Source organism: Apostichopus japonicus, chromosome 13 (assembly GCF_037975245.1).
Source record: "Apostichopus japonicus isolate 1M-3 chromosome 13, ASM3797524v1, whole genome shotgun sequence".
NCBI classification, from domain to species: Eukaryota; Metazoa; Echinodermata; class Holothuroidea; order Aspidochirotida; family Stichopodidae; genus Apostichopus; species Apostichopus japonicus.
This window is the reverse complement of record NC_092573.1, coordinates 22354441-22377863: the sequence shown is the minus strand read 5'-3', so window position 1 is coordinate 22377863 and position 23423 is coordinate 22354441. Positions and strand designations below refer to the sequence as shown.

Below are 23423 nucleotides of genomic sequence, written 5' to 3'. Positions count from 1 at the left end.
TCAATGCATTTGTAACACAGAAATAGCATGTACACCATAACATACTCTATGAAGTTTGACTTAGCGAGGTGCGGTTTTTATGTTAACCATTTGCTTCTGTTTAGGTTAGCGCCAGTCAAGTTTGCTCAACATACCATGTTTTCGATTCCTTTTATTGAAATTCATATTGATATTGATTCATTCGACAGAAAACTAAAGCAGTCGCGACAAGTCTGTGAATTTTCACTTTGTTTGTGGTAGTGAGACTACCACAACTTGTATAGACAGTGGAGACCTAGCCACTAGCCTATATTATATAAATTTATAAAAAATATAAGGCCGACGTGTTGCAATTTGGCTTGGTACTACTGTTGGTGGTGCTAAGTACTGTTATATTATTGTCATTAAACTTACAAAGTTAGTGCAACTCTAGGATAAAGTTGCCAAGACTATTGCATTAAGAGTTAGTAGCAATCTAAACTTTTAAGAAGTTAGACAAGTTTAACTTGTATGTTGACATTCTGTCATACTTTACCAGTGAATTTTGCAGTGACAGATTATCCTGATTGTTTGCAAGATGTCAGCTTATCTGCAATTGCGAGAATTGGAGGAAAGACTGAAGTACTTGGAAAAGCTTGTTGGGGAAGGAAATTCTGATGCAGATTCTTCCAAAATGGTTTGTATAGAATGACAATGTTCTGTTACAGTTTCAAATTTATATTAAGGTACTATAAGGGTGATGAAGTGGGGGATCCAAGGGATTGCAGGGTGGTCAGGGGAGGAGGGGGGGGGGTGAGGCAGCTGTACAGGGATTATGCTATATTATTGATTGGACAGAGAGAGTTAAAATTGCAGAGTCACTGAAACATTACATGCTGTTTAGTACTAAGCAGAATAACCAGTGGTTGACAAGTTGAACTTAAATTCTATGGTCAGTCAATTATATTTTGCATTTTGTAAATAAAGTCTTGCAAGATTTGATGTTTCACAAGTTTTATCAGTAGAAATACCTTATCCTATGGTATGCAATGTTACATGTTGTAATGTATTTATTTTGTTTATCTCTTTAATAGGCGGTGGAGCAAATTTATGATGTCAAGCAAAAGTTAGCCAATTTGACAACAGGACGAGAGAGGGTTCACAAACTGTGGAAGAGATGTGAGTGTACTTCAATGATAAGGCTTTAAAGATTTATTTCACAAATTTCAGTACCAGGACAAAGTTTTAACTACGGTTCTCTTGTCACCTGGACAACCATTACTTACTTTTAGGTTGTCTGAACAGCAAATGTGGTTATCCCAAACAGTGATGTGAAAGAACAAAAAGAATGGACCAATATGTACACTATAGTATAGGATAGATGTGTAGGTTTAGTGAATAGAACCCCAGCTTTGGCCAGTATAACTCCCCTTCGGGTGGATCATAGGGTAGGCGTCGACCACTAGTTTTTGTATTATTTCAGTTTCTCCCCAAAGTTACTGGGGGGGGGGGCAGTACCACTTTATAATTTTACCATTTTTGGTGGTATTTAGTTACAAAGCAATCTGAATTTTGAGGTTAACAACCTAGTCTCTGCCAGATGACCTGCAAAGCTGAATTTAGTTACAAGTCCAAACAGAAATTTGGTTGTGTCAGATGATCTGATCACCATTTAAAGTTTGTCCTGAGTAAAGTGATGATTTTTTAATCACTGATCATTTGATCGGTTGAAAGACAATTTTTGACACACATGGTACATAAACAGAGTGGCATGATATTAATGTTATGATATTGTATAACTTGGACTTAGCCTTAAACCATTAACATGATCAGAAATAAAAAAGTAAAAAAAAAGAGGAAAACTTAGTGAAGTTGTTTCTTGTAATTACAAACACATACCTATAGTGTTGTCGATACTGTTAAATTTTCACTTCTTATTATCAGAAATCTAAAGCTTTTTTTCCCTCTGTGTTATACGTCATAAAGGTAATGTGGCCGACACACGCTATGTGTCAAGACAAACAGAACTGAAAGAGCATTGTTACAGTTTTGCTTTCATTTGCTCATTCTCATTCTTTTTCATTCTCTTCAAGTGGATGAACTAAATCGTTACTTGGATCCTCAAGTTGCAGATGAGCTCACCCTCTCAGATGGTATGAAGTCTGATATTATTTTAGCAGGTAATATTTGGTTTATCTCATTATTTTGTCGTCCCAATTCTTTTGCAGAGGACACCTCAGTTTTCAGAGTAACTGTAGAATACACTATAGAAGGCCATAGGTGTGTTAAAATCAAGCAGCAGGCACTTCCTCAGTTTCCAGAGTAACTATAGAGAGCTGCTTTTGTAAAATTACACGTCTTTTAATAGAACATGTTGTTGGACTAACTACAGAACAACCGGCCACTCTGATGTTTGTATTATTATTGCTATTATCATTGTTATTATTATGCTGCATATGTTGTAAAGTGCTCAATACAAAACAAGAAGTCTTCTCACGAGCACTTTACAAAAAAAAGAAGGAGCAACAGACAACCATAAAGCTGAACTTAAGTATTGTAGGAAAAGATGTGCCTAGATTGTTTTTATAAAAGCTTCTTGAAAGTGAATTGATAGTACAGTACACTTGTTGGAAAAGATGGAAGCTTGTCCCACAAATGATGGGCAGCCCAGAAATAGTTTTTTTTTGCCATACGATGTTCTGACGTGCGGAACAGTCTACAGCGGGGTAAGACCATTAAGATCTTGTTGGACGGGGCTCACTAAGGAATTTGGTTCATGCAGAGAGGGGACAAACCAGGAAGTGTCTTAAGGGTAAGGAGCAGGATCTCATAAATGGAATAAAGCATTTATAGGAAACCAGTGTAGTTGTCGTAGAACTGGGGTGATATTATCCAATTTGGATGTCCTGGTAATCGTGCGTGCAGCCGTATTCTGTACACACTGAAGTTTCCGAGATTGGGTCTCTGACAGGCCATACTGTACATTAGCGAGTTACCGTAGTCCAGTTGTGTGGTAACGAGACCATTGATAAGTAAGATAGTTACATCCATGGTGAGGTAATTGGCGTATATGACCAATGTTGCGAAATTGGAAGTAGGTCTGTTTACAAACTTGTGTTTTTCATGTGCATCCATATCAAGAGTTGTAGTTTGTATGTTTTGCAAAGGACACTGAGTACTTTCCCAGTAACTAGAGCTTGGAGGACCACATCAGTTTTCACACATCTTTCAGAGGACACAACTCTGGTGTTTACATGTTTTTCAGAGGACATGTACAGTTATTCCTCATCTTCATGAGTTACTTTGGAATACAGGGCTATGACAGTGTGTACATGGGTTGATGGTAAATGGATGCACAGTTGTTGGTTTCATTATATGGCATGAACAAGATTGTTGTAGTAAATCAAATCTTCATTGAAGTCCCCCCCCCCCCATTCCCACCTTTCTATCACCCCTGAATGGATAATATTGATTAAGTTTGTGGTTTTAATACCAACCTTGCATGTACATGCTGAGTATAAAGGAAACTTTCTTTTCTTGGCTAGACTAGACTTCTCTGCTGAATGTTCTGATTTTCTTGAAATTCGTTGTTTGCAATTTTCCTTATTTTCAATCACTGTTTTTTTTTTTTTTAAAACTTTTGTAGAGAAAGACCATATTGAAGAACAAGCTGCACTTTTACAACAGGTGGAAAATTTGAAGAGTGTTTTTGAGTCAGAACATGTCAAAGGTAAGACGAGAGAGAACGAAGCTAGGACAAAACAGAACTTTTGTAATCACAGATGTTAAGGTTACTGCAAAAAGGTGCCGAGAATTTGGTGCCATGATCTAGTGGCAAATTCAATGTACTGGTTGCATTTCATATCTTTATTACATTTTGTAATAGTGCGGTGAAGTCTTTCAAGCTTGGTGTTTTTGACCTATCAAGAAACGGTGCGAATAGCTGCTAATTAACCCAAACAGTAACTGACAAATGCATTCTTGATTCCTACATACAAAATAGAATAGGCTGAATACATGAAAGTATGGTAGGTTTAAACTTTAAAGTAACTGTTGCTGTTAAATGCTGTGTAAGCTAGGCTTTGACAGTGAGATAGGTGTAGGCTAAGCTGCTGATGTTTAGTTTTAAAGAGTGACTAACTTATTAAAAAGTTTGACACATCTGTTCTGACATCAAATACAAAATCAAAATTAGTGGGGGGGTTTCTGTGTAGAGTGTATAGTACTTGATAGCAGTAATACTGCATATATACATCTAGCTGCTTTTAGGGAGCTTGATAAAGAAATTGACAGCAGAGTAAATGAACAGAGATACTGTATACATAACGAAACTCAAGCACAACATCAGTTTTTAGAATTACTAAAGTCGTCAGTCTTTCATATGTGTGTTATATAAGAGGGCAACAAAGTCATGGTATTCTTCCAAACACACAGAGAGAAAGAGAGATTGCTGAGCTTTTAGGCAGATTTCTGCTCCAAATCTCCATCACTTATGACTGAGATTTGGTTCTAATGGAAGAAAAGTGTACTTTGCAGCAAATCATTTAGAATTTGATGTTTGCATTTATAACAAATTTCAAGGTTCATGAGTTTTGTTTACTGTAAACAAAAGAAAAACCTGTCCGTACGTATAGAGATTCTGTATAACGAAAACTACTGTGTCCTTTTGAGGCAGTCTTTGAGCATTCTGTATTTTTGCTCTGCCTTACCAGATTATTTCCAGACTTGCTGAACTTCATCATCATCAGTTTCCCCATTTTCTCCCTTCTTAGCTGCTCCAACTCTCTCTGATAAACTTCATCCACTTGCCGCTGTTCAGATCGACCAACAAGAGAAACTGGAGAACCTAGGCTCTGATGTCAAACAACTGCTAGAGGCTTATAACAACATTGTATCCTTTGCATCAACATCTTTTTTAATCTTATTTCAGCAGCAGAAAATGTGTGATAGTAATATTTCAAGGACAGTAAATCCTGTCCGTGCTATTAGGTCATTTATCTTGCTTGTTTGTTTCTAATTCTAGACATGAGTTTTTGGAAGTATGTTTGTTTTCACTTCAAGATTAGTCCTTTGTGACTTGTGCAACTATTAACATATTGATTTCATCAGGGAAATCTTCTCAAAAGAGTTTTACCTTGCCAGAGCTTTGCACATTTTTGCAAAAGAGGCATGGCATAAGTGCCTTTTGAGGGGTTTAGCAATTTGTAGGGGAGAGGGGTGGGGGAGAAGTAGGGAAGGAGACAATGCATATGAAGTAAAATAAAGGGCACAACAATGAACTCATGACCCCATTTGCTCTTATGACAAAAAGGGGTTTGCTTTTCTGATATCATAGAGAAGACTTCTAGACTAGCATTAATAATACTTTGTTACTGAACAAAAATACTATATAATACTATACAATATTCTATGTTTGAGATGGGAATTTTCAACTGGTAATGTGGAATCGAAAACAATTGCGCAGCTGGTTTGCAATTTCGTTCGTCCGAGACATTTTATCCCATTTCCAGCCCAGTGCTGCTGGTATTATAATAACTTTTGCATATTAATAATTTGCATGCATCAGAATAATGTGAAAAGTTGTCCCTGTATTGTAATCGTTACTAATTATTCTTTCTGTGATTTATTTGACCTTTAACCTTGAATTATCTCCAGATTACGCTGATATCCAAGCAATTTGTTCAGTGGGACGAGACCCTGACAAGATACGAAGTCTCAAAGAAAGTCCGAAAGACCAACGAGTATATATAAGCTCTGTGTTAATCGGATCTCTTGGTGGGCTCTGGCCGCATTTGTATATAGCTATTTAAAAGAAAAAGATGTGCGTGGAATCCAAACTAACATATCTTAAAGGTTATCAGTATTGTTCTGAAATGCGCTAAACAAAAGTGCAACAGTGTTGCCTGTTCAAACGTTCAATCAACACTTTTACTACTGCTTATAAATAAATTTCCCCCTCTTTAAGACATTTTATTGCCTTATTTAAAGTGGTACTACCATTAAAATTGGTCCTACCATTTCTTGTTGGTATATGCCAAGACTGGTAACAACATTGGCTGAAGATATTTTCTTAATTCATTTATTTTCATAAATGCATTTGAGCAAAATTCCTTATGTTTTACTTTCGAGTTGTTGACTATCGGTGGCACCATTTCTAGAGAGCAATTATTTTCGTTCGTGAAGAACGAAAGCTATTGTAGTTTCTGAAAAGATAGAGACTTTCCCGACATTTTCCAATATGTAAATGAGATATTTGCACAAGACCGACATATTTTGTCGTTCTCTAAAATAAAAAACAAAATGTCTAAGGGCATGTCTGGCTAATGTATTTATCTTTGCCATGTATGATTGAAACACTTGTATGATTTGTGCAATACTCAGATTAAAACCTCCAGGCAATACTGACGACCTTCAAGTGTGTATGAGTTAAATTTTAACCAATTGCAGTAGTTCATTGGTAACGCTTTCATCGTTGCGTGTACTCTATGGTGTAGCATGGATTTATGGGACTGTAGATAAATTTGCCGGAATTTTGATCGACAGAGTATGCTTAAATCGCAGAGCTTGACAGCAGTGTGCGAGCCAGTTTTTCTGGTACTGTTTGTTTGAACTTTGCAGAACATTATGTTACCCTATGAAGTGACATGGAGCTGAGAGGGGTATGTCAACAGTGGGTAGGCTGTAACGTTAATTTTCATTCTCGCATAAATTGTAGCAACGAGCATTTTAACGCGTAAAACGGTTTTATTTATTCCTGGCACTGAATCTAGACGGCAAACAAGTGGTTGTCCTTCATTTATTACTGCTATTTTATGCCAGATCTGCTGAGGGTGTTTAGTAACTATAATAAAAACGGCCATTCCTGTGAGTTGCGATATTGTCTGCGGTATAATTCTGTGTACATTATCAAAGTGAACGAAATAAATATGTCGTCGTTCGATAAAAACTTTTTACACTTAATTTTCTTTCATTAATAGATCTCTACGTATTATATGACATTTAATACCTTAAATAAATATACAACTTTGAACATATGCATCTAATTATACTTCCTTAGAACAATTAAATTTAGTTAAATACATGTACCGATAAACCTGTATATAATTTGATCAAATATGACAGACAATATTAATACCTATGTGAAGTCCACTTAGTCTTGAGCTGAAAATGCTTTGTTGAAATTTATGATTGGCATTTCTATTGGATATCACTGGCACAGATGGTATATTCAAGAAGGCATTGATTGGGTAGAGACAATTTTTTTGAAAGACTGACATTCCCTCTTTGGTTATCTTTTTTTTTGGCAAAATGAATTTATATATAGGTCAAAGTTTTTCCAAAATATTCGAGCTAGGAAAAATATTACATCCGAACACCTATCTGGTCAGTAGTACACTGCTGAAACTTATATACATGTTAAGATTTTCTAGTAAAAATGAAATACAAATGATTCTTAGAACACAATTGGTCAGGACTGTACGTTATAGGATGCACAATATCACATACCTGCCATTAATATTTAAAAACAGTAAATAGAGCCATAGACTTATATACTAACTTAATAGTTTTCAGTATCTGCTTAACATAATAACAAATTGTCATTTAAACTCCCCATGAGACTCTTGTGAACATTTAATCTAATTATAGTATTTACAGCAAAAGCATACCCACATATAATCATTGGTAGGGAAACTTCAAATCTAGAGAAAGTCTTAATCCAAACCTGGACATTTCAAATAGAAGGCAAATTGAAGAAAAAAAAATTGATGAAAAAAATTTGATGTTTACTTGGATATTCATAATGACACCTACTAGATAAGTTAATGAACTAAATTGTTAAGTTACTGTGGCATAGTGGTTAGTGCTCTATACAACTGAAAGAATAAGATGAGCTCCATATTTGTGGTTCAAGCCCAGCTAAGAGCAATTTTTATTTTCCAGGGACTTCACTGGCACCCCCTCCCTCTGACAAGGTTCCAAAATGGCCCAGGTGAGTTGCACGGCCCCCACTCTCCTTGACAAGGGCTTGACCAGTCGAGAAAAGGTTTTTTTTCAAACAGTGAAGTCCAGTGGCGGAGCGTCCATACAGTCAGGGGGGGGGGGCGCATGCCCCCTGACTGACTCAAATGGACTGCTGGCGCCCTTTTTAGCTTTATACCACTTTTTACTTATTCGCGATTATTGACTTTTTTATTGCGCTCTCATCTACCTTTTGACATCTGTCACAATTGGTTGGTGTAATTTCCTGACAAAATGTACTTTCAACACCCATATAAACTTCCGAGTTGTCACAAAATGGCGATGACACCTATTTATTCTTCGTTTATCTGCAAATTAGCGAGGCCCGGAAAGGATCATTTCCGGCGATCTAGGGAGTGTCTTTACTCCAAAAATCTCTGTACACTCCGCGCCAACATGTGGTGGCGCTCCGCTTAGATAGTGTCGAAAGCGCCCCTACAGACCATTCTCGCCCGCCCCTGACCAATACCCCTAGCTCCGCCACTGGTGAAGTTCAAACACAATTTTGATCTTCAAATATTTGAAAACCATCCTACATTAGCCTCTGGTCTAGTGGTGTAGAGGGAACTTTTTGGACCACAAGGTCCATTGTTCAATCATAACTTGTGCATCTCTTTTTAATTTCCCCCTAACCTTTGACCTTGACAAATCTCAAACAGAATCAAAGACTCGCATACTACTGTGGATCTACAAACCTAGTGTGAAGCTTTTACTTTTTTGCAGTTTTTCTTCTTTCAACTTGTACTTTTGAAAACTTATGCTTATAACCATTATTTGCTCTGTTGCCGGACTGGAGGTAAAAGGTTAAGATCATTCAGTATGGCAGATCATTATACCGACATATAGTTGATTTACATTACATAGCATCGATGTAGTCTATACTTAAATTAATTTAATATATAATAGTGTGATCTGTATTCTCCCTTGGACTAGCAACAGGAGGCTTATTTATAGCATCAAAGCGATCTACAGGCGTTGGAAGACTACTCCACATGAGAGAATGGTTCTCGTAATTTGTTATAGCAGCAGCTTGTATTGGGCTTGACTGTGAAGATGGGTGTGGTGTGTAGGGCAATGAACGTGCACCATCAACTGCCTGTGTCTCGGGGATATATAAGGGATTCGTTGCAGGATTCTCGTCTCCAATCACATACATGTACTCATCATTTTCCATACCCTGGTTGGTCACACCAGCATGGAGGGGTGGAGCAGTAGGGCCTGTCGCCATTTGAGGGTTTTCACCTCCACTGGTGAAATTTGTATTTTGAACCTGGCTTGGTTCAGAATCACCGAAACTCTTGGACGCTTTCTCAGTGCCTTTCGATAATTGATCCATCCCTACGGAGTCCTCCTGACCGCCGGTTTCCTCTCCTCTGCAAGGGCGACAACAGCAGGAGCAGAGGCAGCAACAAATGACCAATATGACGAGGAGAATAACAGCTGCAATGGCAATAAGAAATGGTAGGGCAACTGCAAGAGAAAAATGAGATGAGCATTAAAATCAAAAGTAATGCCATCAGTAAAAAAAAAAAATTAAACAACTCAGAAATGTCCAATTGTCTGCTGAAAATGTCTTCGTCAATTTTGAATGGAAAAAAAAGAGTCAGGCCCTAATGAACATTGTGTTGAAAATTTCAGTAGCTATAGAGCCCTGGCATCAAAACTGATGAGCTGGATGACCCCATTGTCCACCTTGACCATTGTGACAACGCTCCAGCGGCATATAATTGAGCCTGGTGAAGGGGTCTTGCGATTGGGAAAGGACTTTACATTGAGGGGGTATCCCCCTGCACCCCTTTGAGAAAGGTTTTTGTATGATTGAGGTTGCCAATTGGCTAAATGTTTTGTATTGTGAATTACTTTTTGTCCAAGATTTATGCAATTTTTTCGATAAAAAATTGGCATTCGGCTTTTCCTTTGGCCATTTTTTGACCATCTTCCAAATACTTGGTGACCTTAAGGAGCAGTATGAATAACAGGGCTGTAGACTATCAATGATCTGTAAAGGCTATTGCAAAAAAAAACTGTTCTAAAGGGTTATTTAAAGCAAAATATAGCAGAAACCGAAACTGGTATTGCTACCATGAAAATTAATTGCAATTAATAAATACATGGCTTGGGCTGGATTTTCAAAACATTTAAATAGAACTCAGAAGGCAGGTTTAAATATCTTAAGATTTCTGAAATTGTTTGATAGTAACATGAACCTCTTAAGTGGTATAACACTTGTATATTCTTCACATATTCTGGACCTGAGATGTCCATCGCTGTAGCGTTTGTACACTGTGCTGTGGGTATTGACCGCAGCTGTATGTACTGACTGTTCACTAGTGTCTATAATTACCGACGATAGCAAGCTGTGTGTGTATTTTGTGGGATCGATGGTGGTATCTAACACTTCTGTTACAACTCATTCGAAACTAGGTCAGATTACCGGCATTAGACGTTTCTTTTTGCCCTTAGTCTTCTACCGCTTTAAAACTTACTTATCAATGACACCGACACCACAAATTGACAGGACGCCTCGTTTCCGGACGGGTCCACGGCCGTGAGGTTCACCGGAGTGTCATCTAACGGGTACCTGAAGAGGACATCGTGTGACGACGATACTGCCACCTGACCGGAATTATCGGTGGCTTCTATAGCTGTCTGCCAGTCGAATGTTCCATAGTTACTGAGTGCCGTGACGTCATAACGCTCCAGGCAACCGAGAACTGGACCTGTTACATCTGAAGAGATGGAAAGAAATTGTGATGATGCGAAGTAAAATTAAGCTGTTTATCTCATACTTTGTTTGGCACATGCCTTGTCGGCAATGAACTTAATTGTTACATCAGGATACATGTCATGTAATGCTAAGTAACAACCATTATTATGGTGGTGTTATCCCAGACATTAACAAGCACCTTGAAACTTTTAGCAATCTGGAAATTATGACCCCTTTAATGTGATCGTAAGTAAGACACATTAGAGTGTTATAACATTCCCAGACCTTGTTTGACACCCTGTCACTGGACTTGTTACATTTGGATATTAAGGCTATTTAAACATGATACTTTGGACCTTAAAATGATGGTTTTAAACTAAAAACTTTGTTGGCACCTGATCATAGAACTTGTTACATCTACATAAAAGTCACATAATGATATTATAACAACATTATGGGGCTGTTACTTCATACTATGTTTACAACCTTGAACAAACTGGACTAACTCGTTAAGATAAATGCCATTAAACATGATATATTAAGTAACGTAAGAAGAAATTATGGTGTTGTAATCTCATACCGTGTTTGGCACCCAGAGCATGGGACGTACTTGTTATGTTTGGATATTAAGTGCTATGTAAGACACATTATTGCTGAGCTGTGACCTCACATCTTGCTATCTGACACAGGACTTATTTCATTCCCATAAATGCCATATATTTAGTAAAATAATTATGTAACTGTAACCTAGTATCCTAGCACACAACTATACTGCTCTAGGTAACAAAACCACTATTACAATGCTCTAGATTTTGGTTGTTTTTGCGATGCAGCTCAGTATTGTATTAGTATTCTACAATTAGTCTATTCCTATGCTGGTCTGCTGGCTCATGGATCTAAGGGATTCTGGTCTGCTGGGTTATGGATCTAAGGGGTGCTGGTCTGCTGGGTTATGGATCTAAGGGATTCTGGTCTGCTGGGTCATGGATCTAAGGGATTCTGGTCTGCTGGGTTATGGATCTAAGGGGTGCTGGTCTGCTGGGTCATGGATACAAGGGATTCTGGTCTGTTGGGTCATGGATCTAAAGGGTGCTGGTCTGCTGGGTCATGGATCTAAGGGGTACTGGTCTGCTAGATCATGGATGTAAGGGGTGTTGGTCTACTGGGTCATGGATCTAAGGGGTTCTGGTCTGCTGGGTCATGGATCTAAGGGATTCTGGTCTGCTGGGTCATGGATTTAAGGGATTCTGATCTGCTGGGTCATGGATCTTAGGGATTCTGGTCTGCTGGGTCATGGATCTTAGGGATTCTGATCTGCTGGGTCATGGATCTAAGGGGTGCTGGTCTGCTGGGTCATGGATCTACTAGGGGGTGTTGGTTTGCTGGGCCTACGATCTAAGGGATTCTGGTCTGCTGGGTCATGGATCTAAGGGATTCTGGTCTGCTGGGTCATGGATCTAAGGGGTGCTGGTCTGCTGGGTCATGGATCTAAGGGATTCTGGTCTACTGGGTCATGGATCTAAGGGATTCTGGTCTACTGGGTCATGGATCTAAGGGATTCTGGTCTACTGGGTAATGGATCTAAGGGGTGCTGGTCTGCTGGGTCATGGATCTAAGGGATTCTGGTCTACTGGGTCATGGATCTAAGGGATTCTGGTCTGCTGGGTCATGGATCTAAGGGGTGCTGGTCTGCTGGGTCATGGATCTAAGGGGTTCTGGTCTGCTGGGTCATGGATCTAAGGGATTCTGGTCTGCTGGGTCATGGATTTAAGGGATTCTGATCTGCTGGGTCATGGATCTTAGGGATTCTGGTCTGCTGGGTCATGGATCTTAGGGATTCTGATCTGCTGGGTCATGGATCTAAGGGGTGCTGGTCTGCTGGGTCATGGATCTACTAGGGGGTGTTGGTTTGCTGGGCCTACGATCTAAGGGATTCTGGTCTGCTGGGTCATGGATCTAAGGGATTCTGGTCTGCTGGGTCATGGATCTAAGGGGTGCTGGTCTGCTGGGTTATGGATCTAAGGGATTCTGGTCTACTGGGTCATGGATCTAAGGGATTCTGGTCTACTGGGTCATGGATCTAAGGGATTCTGGTCTACTGGGTAATGGATCTAAGGGGTGCTGGTCTGCTGGGTCATGGATCTAAGGGATTCTGGTCTACTGGGTCATGGATCTAAGGGATTCTGGTCTGCTGGGTCATGGATCTAAGGGGTGCTGGTCTGCTGGGTCATGGATCTACTAGGGGGTGTTGGTTTGCTGGGCCTTCGATCTAAGGGATTCTGGTCTGCTGGGTCATGGACCTAAGGGATTCTGGTCTGCTGGGTCATGGATCTAAGGGGTGTTGGTCTGCTGGGTCATGGACCTAAGGGATTCTGGTCTGCTGGGTCATGGATCTAAGGGGTGTTGGTCCACTGGGTCATGGATCTATCGGGTGTTGGTCTACTGGGTAATGGATCTAAGGGGTGCTGGTCTACTGGGTCATGGATTTAAGGGATTCTGATCTGCTGGCTCATGGATCTAAGGGATTCTGGTCTGCTGTGTCATGGATCTAAGGGGTGTTGGTATATGCTGGGTCATGGATCTAAGGGGTGTTGGTATGCTGGGTCTTGGATCTAAGGGATTCTGGTCTGCTGGGTCATGGATCTAAGGGGTGTTGGTCCACTGGGTCATGGATCTAAGGGGTGCTGGTCTGCTGAGTCATGGATCTTAGGGATTCTGGTCTGCTGGGTCATGGATCTAAGGGGTGTTGGTCTGCTGGGTCATGGATCTAAGGGGTGCTGGTCTGCTGGGTCATGGATCTAAGGGGTGCTGGTCTGCTGAGTCATGGATCTAAGGGATTCTGGTCTGCTGGGTCATGGATCTAAGGGGTGTTGGTCTGCTTGGTCATGGATCTAAGGGGTGCTGGTCTGCTGGGTCATGGATCTAAGGGGTGCTGGTCTGCTGAGTCATGGATCTAAGGGATTCTGGTCTGCTGGGTCATGGATCTAAGGGGTGCTGGTCTGCTGGGTCATGGATCTAAGGGGTGTTGGTCCACTGGGTCATTGATCTAAGGGGTGTTGGTCCACTGGGTCATGGATCTTAGGGATTCTGGTCGCTGGGTCATGGATCTAAGGGGTGCTGGTCTGCTGTGTCATGGATCTTAGGGATTCTGGTCTGCTGGGTCATGGATCTAAGGGGTGCTGGTCTACTGGGTCATGGATGTAAGGGATTCTGGTCGCTGGGTAATGGATCTAAGGGGTGCTGGTCTGCTGGGTCATGGATCTTAGGGATTCTGGTCTGCTGGGTCATGGATCTTAGGGATTCTGGTCTGCTGGGTCATGGATCTAAGGGGTGCTGGTCTGCTGGGTCATGGATCAGTCCTCATGAAAGCTTCTGTGTCATCGGTTTAAAAGTTTACAGACCATCGTATTAGGAGAACCAAAAGCTAAAACGTCTCACCTTGCACGGTAATGTCGAAGGTACAGTTAATCTTGAACTTCGGTTGAATTTGATCTACATATTGGTATTCGACTGTGACTTCACCCGCAGGGAAAGAGTCCCCAGGCATGTGATTTGATGAGACTATCACCGTCCTTCCCAGCGTGTGATTAACTATTGGCACGTTCCACGTCACTGCTAAAGTATTTGCATCCTCTGGCAAATCAAGCACCATGCTTTCAGGACAAAATTCCACACTCAGGGGATTATCTTCAGAATGCAGAAGAAAAAAATAAAAGGTGGAAGTTAATTGGAGCATTGAACAATTTCATCTTTCTTTGTAAGATGTCTATACTTCTATGCCTTGCCTTTGTCTACTTCTATGTCTATGCCGATGTCCTACACAAGCCCACTTTAATACACATCCATACTCTCTACAAAACATCTAGTGTTAAAGGGTGTGAAGACTCGCGCAAAAAGAAACGTCTAATGCCGGTAATCTGACCTAGTTTCGAATGAGGTGTAACAGAAGTGTTAGACACCACCATCGATCCCAGAAAATAAACACACAGCTTGCTACCGTCGGTAATTAGACACTAGTGTACAGTCAGTACATACAGCTGCGGTCAATACCCACAGCACAGTGTATAAATGATACAGCGATGGACATCTCAGGTCCAGTTAAAGATAACAGGGTATCACGTTCATTGCTGTCTGCATTTTGTAGCCACACAAACAAAACGTCACTTGAAAGCAACAGAAAGTTAACCTTTCAGATGGCCGCACACGCTTTGGGGAGAGTCTTCAATGCCATTAAAACTTACTTATCAATGACACCGACACCACAAATTGACAGGACGCCTCGTTTCCGGACGGGTCCACGGCCGTGAGGTTCACCAGAGTGTCATCTAACGGGTACCTGAAGAGGACATCGTGTGACGACGATACTGCCACCTGACCGGAATTATCGGTGGCTTCTATAGCTGTCTGCCAGTCGAATGTTCCATAGTTACTGAGTGCCGTGACGTCATAACGCTCCAGGCAACCGAGAACTGGATCTGTTACATCTGAAGAGATGGAAAGAAGTTGTGATGATGCGAAGTAAAATTAAGCTGTTTATCTCATACTTTGTTTGGCACATGCCTTGTCGGCAATGGACTTAATTGTTACATCTGGATACATGTCATGTAATGCTAAGTAACAACCATTATTACGGTGGTGTTATCCCAGACATTAACAAGCACCTTGAAACTTTTAGCAATCTGGAAATTATGACCTCTTTAATGCGATTGTAAGTAAGACACATTAGAGTGTTATAACATTCCCAGACCTTGTTTGACACCCTGTCACTGGACTTGTTACATTTGGATATTAAGGCTATTTAAACATGATACTTTGCACCTTAAAATGATGGTTTTAAACTAAAAACTTTGTTGGCACATGATCATAGAACTTATTACATCTACATAAAAGTCACATAATGATATTATAACAACATTATGGGGCTGTTACTTCATACTATGTTTACAACCTTGAACAAACTGGACTAACTCGTTAAGATAAATGCCATTAAACATGATATATTAAGTAACGTAAGAAGAATTTATGGTGTTGTAATCTCATACCGTGTTTGGCACCCAGAGCATGGGACGTACTTGTTATGTTTGGATATTAAGTGCTATGTAAGACACATTATTGCTGAGCTGTGACCTCACATCTTGCTATCTGACACAGGACTTATTTCATTCCCATAAATGCCATATATTTAGTAAAATAATTATGTAACTGTAACCTAGTATCCTAGCACACAACTATACTGCTCTAGGTAACAAAACCACTATTACAATGCTCTAGATTTTGGTTGTTTTTGCGATGCAGCTCAGTATTGTATTAGTATTCTACAATTAGTCTATTCCTATGCTGGTCTGCTGGCTCATGGATCTAAGGGATTCTGGTCTGCTGGGTCATGGATCTAAGGGGTGTTGGTCTGCTGGCTCATGGATCTAAGGGATTCTGGTCTGCTGGGTTATGGATCTAAGGTCTGCTGGTCTGCTGGGTCATGGATCTAAGGGGTGCTGGTCTGCTGAGTCATGGATCTTAGGGATTCTGGTCTGCTGGGTCATGGATCTAAGGGGTGCTGGTCTGCTGGGTCATGGATCTAAGGGGTGTTGGTCCACTGGGTCATGGATCTAAGGGGTGCTGGTCTGCTGGGTCATGGATCTAAGGGGTGCTGGTCTGCTGAGTCATGGATCTTAGGGATTCTGGTCTGCTGTGTCATGGATCTAAGGGGTGTTGGTATATGCTGGGTCATGGATCTAAGGGGTGTTGGTATGCTGGGTCTTGGATCTAAGGGATTCTGGTCTGCTGGGTCATGGATCTAAGGGGTGTTGGTCCACTGGGTCATGGATCTAAGGGGTGCTGGTCTGCTGAGTCATGGATCTTAGGGATTCTGGTCTGCTGGGTCATGGATCTAAGGGGTGTTGGTCTGCTGGGTCATGGATCTAAGGGGTGCTGGTCTGCTGGGTCATGGATCTAAGGGGTGCTGGTCTGCTGAGTCATGGATCTAAGGGATTCTGGTCTGCTGGGTCATGGATCTAAGGGGTGTTGGTCTGCTGGGTCATGGATCTAAGGGGTGCTGGTCTGCTGGGTCATGGATCTAAGGGGTGCTGGTCCACTGGGTCATGGATCTTAGGGATTCTGGTCGCTGGGTCATGGATCTAAGGGGTGCTGGTCTGCTGTGTCATGGATCGTAGGGATTCTGGTCTGCTGGGTCATGGATCTAAGGGGTGCTGGTCTACTGGGTCATGGATGTAAGGGATTCTGGTCGCTGGGTAATGGATCTAAGGGGTGCTGGTCTGCTGGGTCATGGATCTTAGGGATTCTGGTCTGCTGGGTCATGGATCTTAGGGATTCTGGTCTGCTGGGTCATGGATCTAAGGGGTGCTGGTCTGCTGGGTCATGGATCAGTCCTCATGAAAGCTTCTGTGTCATCGGTTTAAAAGTTTACAGACCATCGTATTAGGAGAACCAAAAGCTAAAACGTCTCACCTTGCACGGTAATGTCGAAGGTACAGTTAATCTTGAACTTCGGTTGAATTTGATCTACATATTGGTATTCGACTGTGACTTCACCCGCAGGGAAAGAGTCCCCAGGCATGTGATTTGATGAGACTATCACCGTCTCTCCCAGCGTGTGATTAACTATTGGCACGTTCCACGTCACTGCTAAAGTATTTGCATCCTCTGGCAAATCAAGCACCATGCTTTCAGGACAAAATTCCACACTCAGGGGATTATCTTCAGAATGCAGAAGAAAAAAATAAAAGGTGGAAGTTAATTGGAGCATTGAACAATTTCATCTTTCTTTGTAAGATGTCTATACTTCTATGCCTTGCCTTTGTCTACTTCTATGTCTATGCCGATGTCCTACACAAGCCCACTTTAATACACATCCATACTCTCTACAAAACATCTAGTGTTAAAGGGTGTGAAGACTCGCGCAAAAAGAAACGTCTAATGCCGGTAATCTGACCTAGTTTCGAATGAGGTGTAACAGAAGTGTTAGACACCACCATCGATCCCAGAAAATAAACACACAGCTTGCTACCGTCGGTAATTAGACACTAGTGTACAGTCAGTACATACAGCTGCGGTCAATACCCACAGCACAGTGTATAAATGATACAGCGATGGACATCTCAGGTCCAGTTAAAGATAACAGGGTATCACGTTCATTGCTGTCTGCATTTTGTAGCCACACAAACAAAACGTCACTTGAAAGCAACAGAAAGTTAACCTTTCAGATGGCCGCACACGCTTTGGGGAGAGTCTTCAATGCCATTAAAACTTACTTATCAATGACACCGACACCACAAATTGACAGGACGCCTCGTTTCCGGACGGGTCCACGGCCGTGAGGTTCACCAGAGTGTCATCTAACGGGTACCTGAAGAGGACATCGTGTGACGACGATACTGCCACCTGACCGGAATTATCGGTGGCTTCTATAGCTGTCTGCCAGTCGAATGTTCCATAGTTACTGAGTGCCGTGACGTCATAACGCTCCAGGCAACCGAGAACTGGATCTGTTACATCTGAAGAGATGGAAAGAAGTTGTGATGATGCGAAGTAAAATTAAGCTGTTTATCTCATACTTTGTTTGGCACATGCCTTGTCGGCAATGGACTTAATTGTTACATCTGGATACATGTCATGTAATGCTAAGTAACAACCATTATTACGGTGGTGTTATCCCAGACATTAACAAGCACCTTGAAACTTTTAGCAATCTGGAAATTATGACCTCTTTAATGCGATTGTAAGTAAGACACATTAGAGTGTTATAACATTCCCAGACCTTGTTTGACACCCTGTCACTGGACTTGTTACATTTGGATATTAAGGCTATTTAAACATGATACTTTGCACCTTAAAATGATGGTTTTAAACTAAAAACTTTGTTGGCACATGATCATAGAACTTATTACATCTACATAAAAGTCACATAATGATATTATAACAACATTATGGGGCTGTTACTTCATACTATGTTTACAACCTTGAACAAACTGGACTAACTCGTTAAGATAAATGCCATTAAACATGATATATTAAGTAACGTAAGAAGAATTTATGGTGTTGTAATCTCATACCGTGTTTGGCACCCAGAGCATGGGACGTACTTGTTATGTTTGGATATTAAGTGCTATGTAAGACACATTATTGCTGAGCTGTGACCTCACATCTTGCTATCTGACACAGGACTTATTTCATTCCCATAAATGCCATATATTTAGTAAAATAATTATGTAACTGTAACCTAGTATCCTAGCACACAACTATACTGCTCTAGGTAACAAAACCACTATTACAATGCTCTAGATTTTGGTTGTTTTTGCGATGCAGCTCAGTATTGTATTAGTATTCTACAATTAGTCTATTCCTATGCTGGTCTGCTGGCTCATGGATCTAAGGGATTCTGGTCTGCTGGGTTATGGATCTAAGGGGTGCTGGTCTGCTGGGTTATGGATCTAAGGGATTCTGGTCTGCTGGGTCATGGATCTAAGGGATTCTGGTCTGCTGGGTTATGGATCTAAGGGGTGCTGGTCTGCTGGGTCATGGATACAAGGGATTCTGGTCTGTTGGGTCATGGATCTAAAGGGTGCTGGTCTGCTGGGTCATGGATCTAAGGGGTACTGGTCTGCTAGATCATGGATGTAAGGGGTGTTGGTCTACTGGGTCATGGATCTAAGGGGTTCTGGTCTGCTGGGTCATGGATCTAAGGGATTCTGGTCTGCTGGGTCATGGATTTAAGGGATTCTGATCTGCTGGGTCATGGATCTTAGGGATTCTGGTCTGCTGGGTCATGGATCTTAGGGATTCTGATCTGCTGGGTCATGGATCTAAGGGGTGCTGGTCTGCTGGGTCATGGATCTACTAAGGGGTGTTGGTTTGCTGGGTCATCGATCTAAGGGATTCTGGTCTGCTGGGTCATGGACCTAAGGGGTGTTGGTCTGCTGGGTCATGGATCTAAGGGGTGCTGGTCTGCTGTGTCATGGATCTTAGGGATTCTGGTCTGCTGGGTCATGGATCTAAGGGGTGCTGGTCTGCTGGGTCATGGATCTAAGGGATTCTGGTCTGCTGGGTCATGGATTTAAGGGATTCTGATCTGCTGGGTCATGGATCTTAGGGATTCTGGTCTGCTGGGTCATGGATCTAAGGGATTCTGATCTGCTGGGTCATGGATCTTAGGGATTCTGATCTGCTGGCTCATGGATCTAAGGGGTGCTGGTCTGCTGGGTCATGGATCTACTAGGGGGTGTTGGTTTGCTGGGCCTTCGATCTAAGGGATTCTGGTCTGCTGGGTCATGGACCTAAGGGATTCTGGTCTGCTGGGTCATGGATCTAAGGGGTGTTGGTCTGCTGGGTCATGGACCTAAGGGATTCTGGTCTGCTGGGTCATGGATCTAAGGGGTGTTGGTCCACTGGGTCATGGATCTATCGGGTGTTGGTCTACTGGGTAATGGATCTAAGGGGTGCTGGTCCACTGGGTCATGGATTTAAGGGATTCTGATCTGCTGGGTCATGGATCTTAGGGATTCTGGTCTGCTGGGTCATGGATCTAAGGGGTGCTGGTCTGCTGGGTCATGGATCAGTCCTCATGAAAGCTTCTGTGTCATCGGTTTAAAAGTTTACAGACCATCGTATTAGGAGAACCAAAAGCTAAAACGTCTCACCTTGCACGGTAATGTCGAAGGTACAGTTAATCTTGAACTTCGGTTGAATTTGATCTACATATTGGTATTCGACTGTGACTTCACCCGCAGGGAAAGAGTCCCCAGGCATGTGATTTGATGAGACCATCACCGTCTCTCCCAGCGTGTGATTAACTATTGGCACGTTCCACGTCACTGCTAAAGTATTTGCATCCTCTGGCAAATCAAGCACCATGCTTTCAGGACAAAATTCCACACTCAGGGGATTATCTTCAGAATGCAGAAGAAAAAAATAAAAGGTGGAAGTTAATTGGAGCATTGAACAATTTCATCTTTCTTTGTAAGATGTCTATACTTCTATGCCTTTGTCTACTTCTATGTCTATGCCGATGTCCTACACAAGCCCACTTTAATACACATCCATACTCTCTACAAAACATCTAGTGTTAAAGGGTGTGAAGACTCGCGCAAAAAGAAACGTCTAATGCCGGTAATCTGACCTAGTTTCGAATGAGGTGTAACAGAAGTGTTAGACACCACCATCGATCCCAGAAAATACACACACAGCTTGCTACCATCGGTTGCTTGCTACCGACACGTTTTGATTCATTTTGACTGGAATAAAACATGCGTTATTCCAAAAAGGAGTGAATTGCAGTAGAACATTCCTATTGTATAATCTTCTTGTTAATTTAACCTTAAATGGTGATACATTTAATTGGAAGGTTTGTTTTGGTCAAATAATATGGAAAGTGTCTGGGCGACATTAACCTCCATTTGCTTTAAACTATCCAGGAGAGTTTCTTATATATATAGCCTGATCAGTAGCCTATACTACCGCAGCTTGAGCAATTAGTATACACATGCGAACTGCCCCCACCCTTCCCCCCCCCCTCCCCCAAAGAAACTACTCGCGCAGAATGTTTGTGTACAATTTCAAGCCTGATATATGCAGTTATCCAATAACATTGCATCTCATTACAGCATACTATATACGGTATCATATCTTTAATGTCAAATGAACTAAGAAAAATGCGTTGGTTTTACAAGCAGCCTATTATAATTCTTGCTTGTGTATACTATTTAACATTATAACCTAAGACTGTGTCAGGATGATTGGTTTAAAATACCTTAAACAAACCTTATATGAATCCGTAATTAGAAAGACCTTAAAGTGTATAGGCCTATATACCATAAATTAGCTGAATTGAACAATTTCAATCCAACTTCGAATAATACAAACAATCGTGTAAACTTACAGTACTGCTTCAACTAGCGACAATTTACGCGATTAATCTCTTAATTGTGGGCGTGTTTAGAGTATAAATCTTACCTTGAGCAGTAACCCGTTCGTAAATCAAAGTCAAACATACGAAATATAAATATCTGAACATTTTGTAAGTTCTCGTCGTTTTCTTCCAAATCTCGTGTTTATTCCTGACTATATACTGCAGAGAATTCACACCAGTCCTATACTTTCCAACTTTTTTTTCGTTTTAAGTCCAAATATGATGAAACATGTCAAATATGGATATCGAAACTTGAGTTATATTGTGTTTCTACCATAGACAGGATGTCCATGGAATAAGTTGTGTACCGCAGGAATTTGCACTGTGATGAACCATCGATGCATATTATAAAGAAGTAAAACTTTAAGAAAACCGTACCCCCTCTCTATTGTGTTAACTGATTCACGCTTTACTGGTCTCGAAACCTGTGTTAATCTGATTTAATTATAGCACTGGACGGACCCCAAAAAATCTTCTTTTACCCAAATGAAAGGTCAGATAGATGTTGTTAATCAGGCGTTTCTATCACACGTGGCGAGCTCTATATAGGTTATTTGAATTCAATTAGATGATATACTACAATCTTGCTCGAGTTATCGAGTTTGTCAAAAATGTGGACAAAATATTTGTTAACAAAATGTTGAAAATATTATATTTGCATGATGCATGTGACCAAAACTAAAATGACTAACTGATCATGCGAGAAAACTATTTAATAATTGAACTCAATTGGCAATAAAGTGTGTTGAAAATTTGTGCTAACAAAGATTTTTTAAGTATTTTGGGCGAACACCATTATAACCTTTTAGGTCTTAGCGTACATATATGCTGGTATCACAGTGATAACTTTCTTTTTGCTGAACCTGTATAAGAAAGGAAAAGGGGTTACTTTCAGTGTACATATAAGTTAATCAAATTATGAACAGAACAAATTAATCTCAAATATAAACCAGAATGCAAAATGCATTGAGGTTTCGATGACTTCAATTCACTAGACTTCTGCTTGTTAGTATAACCAGAACTAGCTGTTACAATAACACTATGGCATGCTAACACAGGTCAGTCTGTACGTGGTTATACACACCTCCATCAAAAACAATACGGTTCTTGTACTCAATGTTATGAATCCGCACACCAAGTATTACAAACCAAACCAAATCTCTAATAACTTCGCACATTAAGGTTGCAGAGGAGTCCACTTATGGACAATTTAGATTGGAATATGCCCACGAAACTTCAAAGAATCAACTTGAAAGAAACTAATACAGGTCACTGGAGGTCAACCTGAGGTCAAAGGTCACCCAAATGCAGGTCGACTATTGTATTACAATAGCGTAACTCCCAACCTTGATGGACATTTGGTTCTCAAGTTATTGCAAAAATACTAGTTTTTGACCCCTGATTGACCTTTGTTGACATTGGATCACATGACTGTTATGTTTAGAAACAATCCCTTACCCCATTCACAACTAGTCCACAAATATCAACCATGTCGGACCCTGTCAATGGTAGTTTCACAAGTTATTGCCAAAAAAAAACACATTTTGACCCATAATTGACCTTTGGTGACCTTGGATCACATCACGTTTTTTTTAGAAAACGTGGCCCAACTTCATTCACAACTTGTCCCAATATATCAGCCATGTCAGACTTGCACTGCATCTATTACACCACACCACCTACATCCTAGGTCAGTGCTGGGTTTGAAATTCGTGGTACCTGTGCAACTTACATCCAACCAGAACTACCAATGATCTACAAATATTTTCTAGAGAAGGCATGCTTCGCCATTCAAGTGCACTATTCCATCGAAATCAC

General features: G+C 41.0%; 2 protein-coding genes across 2 annotated transcripts; one reads left to right on the top strand and one right to left on the bottom strand.

The window, feature by feature from the left end:
• Positions 1 to 46: 46 nt before the first annotated feature.
• LOC139978730 (dynactin subunit 3-like) lies at positions 47 to 6909 on the top strand. Its single transcript, XM_071989189.1, has 6 exons — positions 47 to 655; positions 1053 to 1137; positions 2052 to 2138; positions 3605 to 3688; positions 4731 to 4849; positions 5614 to 6909. The coding sequence occupies exons 1-6, from the start codon at positions 557 to 559 to the stop codon at positions 5707 to 5709; spliced, it is 570 nt and encodes a 189-aa protein (XP_071845290.1). The 5' UTR covers positions 47 to 556; the 3' UTR covers positions 5710 to 6909.
• On the bottom strand, positions 6828 to 21943 carry LOC139978720 (hyalin-like). Its single transcript, XM_071989172.1, has 8 exons — positions 21650 to 21943; positions 20338 to 20586; positions 17953 to 18195; positions 17150 to 17398; positions 14926 to 15168; positions 14123 to 14371; positions 10464 to 10706; positions 6828 to 9447 (listed from the first exon to the last, which is right to left on the bottom strand). Exons 1-8 carry the CDS (start codon positions 21708 to 21710, stop codon positions 8870 to 8872), a joined length of 2115 nt encoding a protein of 704 aa, XP_071845273.1. The 5' UTR covers positions 21711 to 21943; the 3' UTR covers positions 6828 to 8869.
• Between the last annotated feature and the right edge of the window lie 1480 nt (positions 21944 to 23423).

Bases quoted from the DNA above. Each gene is read 5' to 3' on its own strand.
- LOC139978730 (XM_071989189.1), top strand. From the start codon at position 557: ATGTCAGCTTATCTGCAATTGCGAGAATTGGAGGAAAGACTGAAGTAC. The intron at 1,138-2,051 runs GTGAGTGTACTT...ATTCTCTTCAAG, and splicing joins TCACAAACTGTGGAAGAGAT to TGGATGAACTAAATCGTTAC. The intron at 4,850-5,613 runs GTATCCTTTGCA...AATTATCTCCAG, and splicing joins TAGAGGCTTATAACAACATT to ATTACGCTGATATCCAAGCA.
- LOC139978720 (XM_071989172.1), bottom strand. From the start codon at position 21,710: ATGTTCAGATATTTATATTTCGTATGTTTGACTTTGATTTACGAACGG. The intron at 20,587-21,649 runs GTAAGATTTATA...TGCATTCTGAAG, and splicing joins CGAACGGGTTACTGCTCAAG to ATAATCCCCTGAGTGTGGAA. The intron at 18,196-20,337 runs GTGAGACGTTTT...CCATCTCTTCAG, and splicing joins CTTCGACATTACCGTGCAAG to ATGTAACAGATCCAGTTCTC.